At 39.6% G+C, this 14117-nt stretch overlaps 1 protein-coding gene across 1 annotated transcript in view; it reads right to left on the bottom strand.

The window, feature by feature from the left end:
- The window catches only part of cdh13 (cadherin 13, H-cadherin (heart)), a 1028759-nt gene that overhangs the window by 689227 nt on the left and 325415 nt on the right, over positions 1–14117 (bottom strand). The window contains exon 3 of the mRNA XM_078544562.1: positions 10752–10963. Coding sequence (XP_078400688.1) covers positions 10752–10963 — 212 coding nt within the window. The remainder of the gene's footprint in view (positions 1–10751; positions 10964–14117) is intronic.

The raw sequence follows: 14117 nt of genomic DNA, 5'->3' as shown, positions 1-14117 counted from the left end.
GACATTTTTACAAAATGCTCAGGCTTTTGAGTCTAACAACATAATTCGTATTCTTAAAATCTCAGAAGGCCCAAGATCAAACAGTATACTGCTGAACAAATCAAATGACTTTCTCTTTTTTTTAAAAAGTGGCAGTCCCTGTGGTGATAGATTATTAAGAAATCGGGTGCCTTTAATCTGCCTAAAGCCTAGCTTTATTACTTTAGCAACAGCAAGCGTATTTGAGACAATGCAATCTAGTAGGGCTAATGTGACACTGACAGTAAATTAAAAATGTTCATTTTGAGTCTTGACAAATAGATAATGTAGTGTACTAAAGCACTGAGTTTCACTCTAGACAAAGAGCAAATATGACAGACTGTGCAGCCTGTTAAAGGCCCTAGGTTAAGTTTGTTTGGACAGTCTTGACCAAATTAACTGGCCTGAAAAATCAGGGTACAAACAGTGCTCTTACAATCCATGTAATAATGGCAGTCAAGACAAGAGAAGCAACAAGGATATATAATCAGGAGCATATTCTCAATGCTGCAACAAGTTCCACATCCTCACCAGACCATGCAAGGCAAAACAATGAAGATTTCTCACTTTTCTTCCTTGCCTATCCTAGCCTTGGCATCCTTAATGCGACACTCACACAACTACCCCTTCATTCTGCATTCTGGTTAAGATTGCATCGCTTATCCTATCCTTCACTGTGAATACACGTCTCCTAGAGCACATTGCAACTGCATTGCATGACTGCAAAACACGCTCAAAACCCCACTTCTATCACTGCCTCTACCATTGCACACTCTCTTTAAAACTGTAGAAAGACTTTCTTGGCTTTATACTGCAAACCTCTTGCAATAAAGTCTAGTTGCTTGCTGTATCTGCATGTTAACTTTCTGTAATTCATGTACAAGGACAACCAAATCCCTATGAGTCGCAACATTTACTAGTCTTTCACCTTTTAAAAATATTCTGATTTTGCACTCTTCCTATACCAGTGAATAATTTCACACTTCCACCTCCAATCACTTAACCTGCCTATATTTTTTTTGCAACCTCTTTGTATCTTCCTCACGGCTTAATGTTCCACCTAGTTTTGTACCATTAACAAAATCTGGGTATATCACACTCAGTCCCTCGTCATCTAAGTCATTGATATAGATTGAAAATAATTGAGAACCAAGCACTAATCCTTGTGGCACTCCACTAGTTACATCCTGAACTCCTTTAGTCCTACTCTCTGTCTGGCCTCAATTAACGAATCCAGAATCCATACTAATATATTACCTCCAATCCCAGAAACCTGAATCCTGTGCAAAACGTATTGTATGACACCTTATCAAATGCCTTCTAAAAATCCAAAAAGTTACTTAACAGGCCTAAAGAGACATCTTAGCATGTAGAAAATAAGAAGGGAAAATGATGTTATATTTGTCAACTACTTTGACATTTATAAATGTATTGATCATTTGAATAACTATTTTGGCAGTTTACACAATACGCAATGTGAAAGCATTATTTGAAACAATCGTATACAACTGACTCAGGTAACTAAATTTTAACACCTTGGTATAGAAACAGCACAATTAATGCAGTGGAAATGTATCCTTCATTATATCGCAACAATTTGTATTTATGTGACATCTTTAACATAGTAAACGGGGGGGGGTGAGGGGGTGAGGGGGTGGGTGGGGGGCTGGTGGGGAGGCCATGGAGGGATTTGAAAACTAAAGCGCTTGGGAATTTTAAAACGAAGGCATTGTCAGACCGGAAGACAATGTAGGTCAGTGAGTACAGGGTACAGCTAAATGGAACTTGGCATGAGTTAGGATATAGGCAGCAGAGTTGGATAAGCTCAAGTTTACGAAGGATGCACAGTGACAGGCCAACCAGGAGAAAATTGAATAGTCAAGCCCAGAGATAACAAATGGATGGATAAAGGTTTAAGTAGTAGATGAGCCGAGGCAGGGGGTGACAGGGGAAGTTATTGAGGTGGTAGTAGACAATCTTGGTGATGGCTCAGAATTCAGCTCAGGGTCAAATAGGGTGCCAAAGTAGCAAATAGTCTGGTTCAGCTCAGACAGAGGCAGGGAGGAGAATGGGATTCAGAACCGAATTTGTGCTGGGGACCAAAGACAATGGCTTCCCTTTTCCTAATATTTAATTGAAACTTAAATTTAAAAGGTTACTCGAGTTGCAGTCTATTAATGGTTTACTGAGATACAGTATGTTATTACATGTTAAAACATCCAACTAAAATTGGATAAGTCATGTTTTCATGTTATCGTGTTTGGCCTAATGACCTGTTAATTAACAAGGGAGAGAACATGCTGATAAAAGAGATTGTTTCTTAAACCACCATATTAGATGCGACAAGAGGCCTATTTAATGGTTGCTGAGCCATGTCCCTTGCTGGTCCCAATAGCTTTCCCTGCATTAGTGGTTTAGCATATGAGTGAAGGGTAGATTATTTTAACAGTACAATATCTTATAATTAATTTTTAATCAAATAGTCATTAGACTCTAATTGATATTCTCTCTTGAGATGCTTTTATTTTTTTCCCTGTGGTCCCTACAGCTTTCCCTTGGAACAAAGCTGATGCCAGTTAAGTCAGACATCCCTCAGCAAAACTTTAATTGCCATATATATCTCACTCACTTAATGGAGTCTAGATACCCCTGATAGAAGGTGACAAAACAGCAAACTATGTTTTATTTGTAAACTTCATCAATCAATATTGGGTGATAGCAATTGTCAATCGTACAAATTTATCACTGTTGCACTGCTCTTCTGTGTTGCTAAAACCAAACATTTTTTTAACACAAAGAATTATTGTGAAATAATTCTCCTTAGTTAACATTGCACTTGAGCCTATGTTTGACAAGGACATAAAGGAAGTCAAACTTAGTACCAGACTACAGCATTAAACTCCAGGAGGCCCAGAAATACAGGTGTGACTGTTTTTCACCTTTAAAGAGTGTTCCTCCAGGGTCCATCAGGAAACGTTAGACTTCCCCTCTCCCAGGCTCTCCTGCCACCCACAACCCAACCATTAGTACCTGTGAGTGTTTCTTCCGTGGCCAACTCATGCTACCCAACATCTCGTTCCCAGTCACAAGCCAGGTGCCACTTCCCACTGGATTCAAATGGGAGGCAGACGAGGTTGAGCCGGTGAGGCCCCGGAGTGAATGCCTCTGGGCCCTCTCACTGCAGAGGCCCAGGTGGTTTGGCTTCTCTCTCAGTTCTTGTCCACACAACTCCCATTCTTCCCAGTTAAAAGTCAACCTGCTGTACAAAGGACCTCCCAGTCAAAGGTATATTGTTCAGTTTAACTGAATGAAAAATTATAAAACATTTCTGCTTACGTAAACAAAAGGATGAATCCCCAATGCAGCCAAAAAAAGCGATTAATTCAACTGCACAACGAGCATAATGCAGACCAGTGGGATGGTTTCACAAAGTCGTGCATTAATTTTGTGCTCTTTCCTGTATCGACCTGGATTTTCACTGAGTCAGGATGAATTTTAAAGGGAGCCCTTTAAAAATGGTGGGCGGGTCTCAATTCCGGGATTCCGGACCTGATTCTCATGCTGTCTGATTTTTGGGAGTGCCTTCAAAGGATGTGAGCTGGTTCGTGTCAAAATCCTGCATCCAGCACTCCCGACCTGGCCAATTCCATTGCAGAGATAGGCATGTCCTACTCCTCCGCAATTTTCATGGAGTCAGGCCAAGATTTTAAAGAGTCATGGTTCACAGCCCCTCAGAGGAGTCATGAACCCTAATCTGCATGAGAGGACCTTTTTAAAAGGTCAGTTCAACATTTTTAGCTTTAATAAGACTGCATGTGTTCCCACTGTGTATCTCAGTATTCCCAAAAGGTGTTTGAAGAAAAACATGGTTAGCAAAACATTCTGACTGGAAGAAATAAATGCAGCGTTGGAATTAGGGTCTGTGGGCAAGTAATAGACTACTCCAGCACCTGAACCTCTTGTTCAATGGCTAGCAAAATATAGGTCCCACTACACGAGTGGAGTGTGAATAGAGTTTCACCCTTCAAGACACCCATAGGAGACAATAGCAGTGTGTTCTTGGTACAATCATCAATGACCTTCCCTCAGTCATAAGGGCAAGGAGTGGGACTTTTCACTGACAATTACCCAGCTCCATTTATTACTCTTCTAATAATAGAACAGCCAATGCAAGCCTACAGCAAGACCTGGAAGGTATCCAGGCTTGGGCTGACAAGTGCTAAGTAACATTTTCACCACAGGTGTCAGCCCCAGCTCAATTATAGCATTGAAATAGCAGACCACGGGTTCAAGCTTCACTCCAGAGACTTGATCACCATAATCTAAGGTGGCAGTTCAGTGCAATACGGAGAGAGTTTTACCTTTAGAATGAAATGTTAAACCTAGACTCCTTTTCCTTTCATATGGACATGAAGATGTCAATGGCACTATTGGAACAAAGTTCTTCCAGTGTCCTTGCCAACATTTATCCCTCAAGCAACATCATTTTAAGCGTGCTTAGTCATTTAATTAATTGTGATTTGTGGCACATAGCCGTCTGCATATTGTCTTCCAGATTTCCAGCAGAGACTAAACTTCAAAAGGATTTCATTGGCTATGAAGCACTTTAGGTATCCTGGATATATGAAAACCATTACATTATTATGAATTGTTTCTTCCTTTCTGTTATGTTCTTGTCGTGAAGAGATTAATGTCTATAATGTTATTGAAATTTTTTTTTAAAAGAGAGTTTAGTGGTCTCTGTGTGTGTGATTGTATATGTGTGTGCCTTAATTGGATTAAAGGCTTTGATGTATAGAAAGAAGTAGGTTGAAATGGTAATTAGATAAACATGAGGAAGTTTAGAAACATAGGGGAGGATTTTCTCCCTGTTGGGCGGGCCGGTCGGGAGCGGACGCGGAGCCCGTGATGGGCTGCCCACCGCCATTTTTTGTCCGAAAGAGCCCAGATATCTACCAGGCCTTTGACAGTTCAGCGGGCGCGCAGCCCACTCCAGTGCATGCCTGCCAAATGAAAGATCGGAATGACATGCGGTGACATTGGGACGCATGCCCGACATCACCACACATCATTTTACATGTCAGCGGGCGGGGCCCACCCCCACATGCCAAACAGAAGATTCTGTCCATAGGTCTCAAGGGTGTATTTTTAAATAAACCATTCAAAAGAGTGGGTGAAATCTTGCACCTAGCTGGAAGATGGCAAGCAATTTTTTTTTTCCAGCTTACTAATAAAATTGGTGGAATCAAAGAATGTTATTGTTAGAAGAGGTAAAATCAAAAGCTTAGTGATACAATGGAAAATTTACATTCAAAGAGAAAGATACGTATAAAGGAGATTGTGTGTAAAGCAGAGGTATTTTAAGATCCATCAAGTGTGAAAAGCCTCCAGCCTGTAGACCTCAAGTCTGTCTGCAAGGATCTAGGATTGAAAAAAACTCATTTTGAATGTGACTGCCCAGGGTGTGCTCTGCCAGGTGTCTTTTTTAAATCTATGAGTTTTACTGTTGCCTTAACGGGGGTGTAACTGAAAGTCAGATAAATTAGGGGATTTTTGTAATTATTATAATAGTAATTTTGTAGACATATATATGTGCAAATTTTATTGCATTAATAAATGTTTAATTTAGTTTTATAAAAAAACCTCTTGAGACTCGGTGGTCTTATTGCTACTGAATTCAAAGCCTGCATCTCAAAACATACAAATTGCAAAAAGTGGGTTATGACAGTTGTTCAAGTTTCTCTCTGGGGTTTGAGCAACTCCAGTCTTTACCATCGGCTGTGTCATAATAGTTCTACTATGGGTTGCCTTGCCCTCGAACTGATTGCACGCTTATCTGCTCGCAGGTGAGCCGATTACAATGTACTATAGGTGCAGAGACCAATACGAAATGAAGCACATGCTATTTATTTACACAAACAACAGAGCACTAACATGACATGTGCTTCTCTAACCAGACCCTCTAGACTAACATTAACATGGTGGCCTGCGCTACACAGCTATTGGGTCTTACAGTCATGTGATCAATCTGCTCACATTCTCTAAAAGGTTACCACACTTTCCTTTCAGATAGATGCTAGATAAGGGTCATCTCAAACAGGAAGAATCTCAGCAACCTCCCCTCAGCTTTCAGTAGAACCAATATTACCAAGTTCCCCACTGACAATGTCTCAGTGGTCACAATTGACCAGGAGTTTGAATCAGCCATATCAATACTGCGACTTCAAGTGAAAAGCAAAGGCTAGGTAATCTGTGAACAGTGTCTCATTTCCTAATTCTTGAAAACCTGCCCACCACCTGCAAGGCTTATATCAGGGGGGGTCATGGAACACTCACCAATCTCCTGGATGGGTTGAGCCATGAAACATGGAGCTCAACACCATCCAGAACACAGCAATTTACTTGACTGATATGCCTGTTATTCGGCTCAGTGCAAACTTCCTCTATCAGTGGCCTACCGTGTTTATAGTATGCATATTCCAAAGGCTGCACTGCAATGTTACTTCGACATCACCTCCCACCCTTGTGACCTAGCTAATACCAAGAAAGACAAGGGCAGCAATTATGCTACGTCATCATCAGCTCCAAGTTCCCCTTTAAGTTGCACACCTGGCATTTTGTTATCATTCCTTCATTATTGCTAGGTTAATATTCATAAATTCACTACCTAACACCACTGTGAGGGCAGTGTCATCATGACTGCAGTGCTTCAAGGAGAAGGGGCCATCAACACCTTCCCAGGACAAACATGGATGGATAATAAATAAAGCCGTAACACAGGCTGGGAGCAATTAAAGGAACATGCCTGGCAACAAAGATGTCGGGGGACCAAGTGACCCCGACTGGCAGTGCTGTTCCTATAGTACCAGTTAGCCGCAGGTTCTGATACAGATATTGCACTGATTTGCAATAGGCCCTATACCCACCTGGAGCCAAAAGCGGGAGTTGTCCTCAGTTATGGCCAGATACATGCTTCAGAGATTGCTGATATAGTTTGTGGCATAATAGAAAGTATGGGAAGTCTAACTGTCATTTCCCCAGTGGGCCATCTTTTATCTTCTATTGCTGGGTTTCCCTACATTACAACAATGACAGCTTCAAAAGTACTTCACCAGTTGTAAAGTGCTTTGGGATGTCTTGAGGTCATGAAATGCAAAACACAAGTGCAAGTTCTTTCTTCTTTCTTCCAGCCATGAAATAATGAAACTGGAGCACCTCCAGGCTAAATCCCTAACACTAATTTGAACTCAGGATGCTTCAATGCAGTGCCTTGTAACTCCCCAAGCTCCCACAAAACTGCTAGCTTTACATGTTCTTTTTTCAACTTTTCATGTTCCACTTATCTTGCCTTGTAAATGCTTCCGCTGTTAGCAAATTTCTAATGAATTAGCAGACAGTGGTCTGGATATTACCCAGAAGGGGTATTCCATGCAGTTGCATTGTGGCTGGGCGGGGAGCATGGTTGGTTGGGGGGGTGATTGGGGGAGGGGTGGAGTAGTGCGTGTCCTACAATTTTTTTTTAAACTAGTATGCTCCTTTGAATCTTTTTATTCTCTGTCTGTTTTTTTGCACACAGCCAACCTGGTTGACACACTGGAGGCCTGTTAGGCATGAAGCTTGCAGCAGAAGGCTGCAGCAGAGGGGAGCAGGGTAGTTCTAGAAGAGGGGGTGATGTTAGAGATCGGTATGGGTGGGAGGGAAGTTGGTCCTGATTGTGGGTTTCTAATGGTGGTCGAGAGGAGGGTACTGGTTGGTGATATAATGGTGGTTGGGTGGTCCGATAGAGAGTCAGGGGAGAAGTTAGATTGTGGATGTGCAGGTGGTGGGGGAGGAGGGAGTGGTTTACTGGGCAGCTTGTTGGGCCCCAAGGAAACACTACATAAAAAGGACCATGTGCAGTGCTGTAAACACATTTATCTCATGCATTCAGACACTCTCACCTTCTTCACAAGGCTTAGGGAATCCAGCTGACATGAGGTAGAATGAGTTTAAAAAAAAGAACGACTGTTAAAACGAAGGCAGGCAGGTTCATTATAATATTTAAATGACCAACCCGATTGGTTGTGGATTGGCTGCTCTTCATCCTGCCTCCATTAAAACAGGAGGCTGGTGGCGGCAGGGGGGGGGGTGTGGATCAGGGTGGGCTGAATTCTAGTTTCAGACCTTTTTAACTTTACCCTCTCTCATGACCCCCAACTCATCTATTTTAGGAGTTAAGATTTAGTCAATATCACACAGAAAAATATCTTAGGAGGAAATTAATGTCTCTTAAGTAGATTAACAATATTTCAGAAAAATACCAAGAGGAATTAATAACAGAGGAAAGAGACATGCTGTTGAAGCTTTTTGCCTTGCACTCATCAGGACAGATGCAACAATGTCAAATTTCAAAAGGAGCTACAATTTATACGGCATGAGAAAAGGGTGCTGATTGGCTGGCAAGTCGACTGATTGGCCATGCGTTGCCATGAATATTATCCCCCATGGCTTTTGTTTAATTCCGTAAACAATGCTTGGGCATGTTTCTTTTGCCTGCAGAGGACAGGGCCCTGCATATGTAGCTTCTAGCAAGCATAAGTGAGCCACATTGTGAGCCAGACTGATAATCTTAGATTGGCTGTGTAATTCTTAGCACACTCAAAATTGTTCAGCAAGTACTGTCCAATTGAAGGATCGCATCTAATGTCAGGCATTATGTTCTGAGTTTTTCAAGTACAGGCTGTTGAGTACAGTCAGTATCTTGCCTATTACGAACAGCCCAAGAAACGTGCTGTTTGATATGATCCACCAGCCTTTAAGACATATGGCCTATGTACCTCACATCACACAAGCAATGAAATTCATATACTATATTGTTCATTTATGTGGTAGGCAGAACATCTTTTTGGTTTGATGGCAGCATCCTGTTAGAAAATACCACTCATGTTGCTACTGCATAGAAGCAGCATGAAACAGCTGGCTTCACATTTTGCTCAAATGTCTGAGATATCTTATTCATCCAGTGTAATTTGAGGTAGACTGGGCACTTTTCAGGTCTGAAAGTGGTGGTCTAAGGCTCATTCATGAGTATGTGTGATATGCAGCAATCAATTATCTGATCAGGTTAACCATTATCCTGAAGGATAGCTTTCGTGCACCCTACTTCAGCATTAAGCTTGCACAGTGAGCAAATGTACAAGATTCCCAATAAGGCCAATCTTATAGCATAGAGCTGTAGGAATCCCAATATGTATATTAACCAGTGAAGGTAGGTGTATAGTAGAGAACCCATTAGCGAAGTTTTCGACTAGCACATTGAGGAAAGGGAGCTTGATAGACTGCTGCATTTCCAAGGTGAACTTGAACACCGAATGGAGCATTATGAGAGAAGAGTGTCTAATGTTAGATGTAATCCTCAATTGGAGTGCACTTGCTGAACAATCACAAGTGTGCTAAGAATTACACTAACAACCAATTTAAGATTATTGGCCAGGTTCATAATGCACCTCACTTACACTTGCTAGGCTAAGCTACACACATTCATACACAGGGACATTTCCTCTGCCGGCAAGAGGAACATGTCCAGATACTGCGCTTTTTTGAATTAAACAAAAGTCCAGGGGATAACAGTTCCCTGGGGCATACTCCATACTCCATGGAAATGCCTCGACCAATCAGAGTCCACTTGCCAACCAATCAGCACTTTTTTCTCATGCAGTATAAATTGTTGCTCCCTTTGAAGTTTGGCATTCTTGTGTCTGTCCTAATGTGTGCAAGGCAAAAACCTTCGACACCATGCCATTTTTTTTTTTCAACAATACTCAAATTCTGTGCTTTACCAAGTGACTTTTGATAACAAATGCTTAAATTAAGATGGACTGAAAAACCAAAAATAGGGCCTCGTGCTTCAGACCCTTTAAGAGTTCTATTGCTCATGTAGGATTATTCCTAATGAGTGGAGTAAGACCTGGGATAATCAAATAGAAAAAAAAAATCACACTCCGCTTCATTTTCATGTTTTGTAATATCTAAATGAAGCTGTGGCTTATATTTTCAAGACCACACAAAAAAATAAGCAAGAACAAAACCCGCCAGAAAATCACACTTAGTATAAAAGTGGCACAGAATCTGGCTGCGATGCTGTTTGACAGAATCCTCAGTCCTCCAGTGTCTGTTGTTTTGCAACAGCAACCCTAGAGACAAAAGCACTTCCTCAGAATTCATTCCTATTCTTCCTTACATCTTTTAGTCTTTGTAATGTCAGACACACCATTAACCCATTGGAAAGAGTGAGCAAGCAATCTAACAAGTCTCTGGCTCTACTGCTTTTCAATCAGCCAGAGAGACTTCATGACTGATTTTTTTTTTTCTCTCCTCAGAACTTCCTCCTCTCACAGGGAGAAAGCTCCATTTGACATCTTCATAGACAGCAAGACTGATATTAGGAACTTTCCACAAGAGTTGCCAGTTCATTTCTTTTTCCTCTCCGTAACACATTCATCACTGTTACAAGACAGACAGTACCAAAATGAAGCTCTGTACGCTGTGTACTGTTAAACATGATGCCATATTAATGTATTCTGAATTAACAAGTTTAAGTAACTTTAAGTATCAGTGTGTAAAAGTGCAGATAAGATAAATAGACGATCACAATTGATTCCAATCACTCAAAATTAGAAATTTGCAAAGGAGGTGCAAAAATGCATGTCAATTCTGCATACATGTTTATTTATTGCATGGTTTACAGTTATTACCTTCAAAATTCTACTATGATTGTCTCCTCCTCTCTCAATCTGAACTTCGGCAGAGTCCTGCGCATGAATAGATGTTGCCTGGATGAAGAAACCTGGCATGGTGGCCTCCATACCTTTTGCAGCAAACACAGAGCCATCTGCTTCAACCCGCAGGTCTGGGTTTGAAATTGCAAACTCCAGTCCTTCATTCCCACTGCAGTCATCATAGTGCACTGAAAGGACATAGGAAAAAAAAATGGTAATTAAGATATAGTCTTCAGTGCTAGCTTTTATTATTCCAGAAGCAGGCCTTTGCTGTTTCTCATGCTCCAAAGGACAAACTCCAGCGCAGTGTAAATGTGGATCTTAGCAGCAATTCATCTTATGAAACAATAAGAAAACTGTCATTCCATTAGTAGTGTATTGCCTTTGTGGTTACCAATATCTGACTTACATCATAAAGTTGGATGACAACAACACCAATGGCAAGTTTAGTACATTACAATTTAATATAATTTCAAAAGAAAGAGCATATTTTTCCCCTTGGTTCACCATAAGACTTTTCTGAAGAACTACCAGCAATCAAATCTGACTAAGTCAAGGTATGCAGGGTTATCCAGAGAATACTTTGTAAATTCTAACTTATCCAGTTACATATGTTTCCACAATCTACATACAATATTTTAAAAGATTCATGATTTCTTCTTTAATTAAATCACAAATGTAGTCCATTTTCATTCTTCAACAATTAGACTACATTGTTTTATTTTTAAATCGGATCTGCTCTCTGGAATTAATTCAATCAGCCAAGTATTAATCAGTTTGAGGGTAAATCTATTTAGGCTGCAAATTTCATGTAAATAATTAGCTTACAAGTTAATAAAATATTTCCAAGATAATGAGTAGTAAAATTGCCTGCTTGCACAGCTAACATGGAACTTAAATTTTGCATACAAAAAAAACTAATAAGCCTAGAAAACATATACAACACGGCAGCCTTAATTTCAACTATTCAGTGTGCATTTCAGCTATTCGTAGTCAACACCACTCAAGTGTGGATCAAATGAATTAAAGCAAACCAGAGCAAACATGAGCTGTGATGACAAATCAAGTCAAAGACATTGATACCATCTAAATATGGTTCCAATGCATGGTTTGCAGTGCAATTTATATTTCTCAGAAATCCATTACGGAAACTACGTAGCCAACTTTAAACTGTATTTTATTCTTCCTGCTCTACTGCAAAAAAAGCTAGAATGGAATTTGATGACAGCTCAATCTATCCGATCCAACTCACTTAAGATTGGTTCATTTTTTAGCCTCCAGCTTATTGTAGTTCACTGATCTCAAGATATACATTTCATCAGACTCCTGACATAGTTCTGTGTAAGGTCCGTAAATAGTTGAAAACTTGGAGAAACTATGTATTTTCAAATAAAGAGGAGAAATAATTGGTGACATGATAAGATGATAAGATAACAATTTAAATAAGAGACTAATAGCTTATTCAATTTGTTAATTATATAATACTAATCATATAAGGTGAAATGTTAATTAATATTTTGCTTTCATAAACCTCATATAAACACCTGAAGGGTGTTAAAATCAGCAATTAAAAAGAGATAGAAAGGATTATGTGAGAGCGAGAAAGTTAACTTTACAGTAAGCTTTAACTAAATAAACAGAAATAAACCTAACTGTTTGGAAATCAGTTTGGTAAATATAATGCATGACTGTTATGACCCAGTGCATCAAAGAGGTAACAAGAGGCAGTGGGGTCATCTTGATCTGGTCAAAAAGTCATCAGATGATGTATAGGAAATGGAAGTCATAGCACTCTGAGAGATGGTTACCATAGGATTACACAAATTAACATAATCTGTTTGCCAGAAATATCTTACACCAGGAGCCAAGTGTATGTCTTTTAAAAGGGGCAAATCCAATGCCATGAAGTGTAACTAAAGCAAATAAATGAGCAGAGCTTGTTCAACATCACTTCAGGGAGAATGGAAGACCTTAAAAGATATATTGCTGAGCATGCAGAATAATTAATGCCAAAAATCAACAAACTCAGATTATACAAGTGTGACCCAAAATGGATTAACAAGCAAACTGAGTAATAGAAGGGAGAAAAATCCATGAGAAAGTGCAAAAGGCTCACTGGAATGACTATAAGAAAATGCAGGAACATTTTAAAAGGGTTTACAGAGGGACATAAAGAGACTTAGAAAAAAGTCTAAGCACCAGAGGCTAAATACAACATTAACAACAATATACAATATTTTACCAGAAGTCACTCAAAGAAGAAATGAAAACCATAAAAGATGAAGACAGAAACAGAAAGATGGGAATGACTACAAAACAGTTAAATATTCTGAATGATTTTTCCCCAAGTATTCACAGGAATGACTATGAGCAGTATGCCTTCCAAAACAGCTATAACCAGAATAAAATCAATAAGATAGTTACATGTGAGATGGAAGCCAGAGACAAACTAAAAGACCTCAAATCAAACAAATACGAGGGATAGGTGCTATTTATTCTAGCACACTGAATGAAACAAGGGAGAAGATTGATGATCGTTACTTATTACTTTCAATAAGGAATGTAAAGAGTGTTAGGAACAGATCTTCAAAAGTCAAGAAAGTTTTAAAGTTTAGAATATTGAGTAAAATTAAACATAAGTAAAGATGGTGAAGTGTACCTCAAATATTAGCTTAATAGCTTGCATTTCATTGACAATATTACCATAGAGTTAAATAACATATCAGCAATGGTAGTTGAGCTTGCATGAGAAGATGATGACCAAAAAAAGATCATGATTATGGATGACAACTTGATGTAGGTTTTCACAGTGGCGAAGGTGAGCAAGGTATCCCAGAAGAAAGCAGAACTGCCAATGTCACAGCAAACAGCTTCTTCCAAAGACTAAAGTTACATACATTACGCTTATGTCACAACAGGATAGCTGGAATACTTGACCTTAATGATACGTTGAAGACAGACTACTAGCCTACAACAAAGAAATTGTATTTAGAGAACACCTTCAACGTCTTAATGCATTTTACACCCAATGAATTACTTTGTGAAACATAGTCAAACAGATAGGCAAACACAGAAGCCAATTTTCTTAAAGCGATGTCCAATGAACAGAAAACTAGATGAATGATTAGTTAATTTTATTTGGGTGATGTTAGCTTGAGAGGCAATAAAGACAGAAAATGTTGGAAATACTTAACAGATTCTGTTGAAAGGTCATCAACCTGAATCATTAACTGTCTCTCTCCACAGATGCTGCCAGACCTGTTGAGTATTTCCAGCATTTTCCATCTTTATTGTAGATTTGCTGCATCTGCAGTATTTTGCTTTTATATTAGTTAGAAGGGG

This window comes from Cetorhinus maximus, chromosome 6 (genome assembly GCF_964194155.1).
Source record: "Cetorhinus maximus chromosome 6, sCetMax3.hap1.1, whole genome shotgun sequence".
Taxonomy (NCBI): Eukaryota; Metazoa; Chordata; class Chondrichthyes; order Lamniformes; family Cetorhinidae; genus Cetorhinus; species Cetorhinus maximus.
The sequence above is the reverse complement of the archived record's forward strand: the minus strand, read 5'-3'. Positions and strand labels throughout refer to the sequence as shown.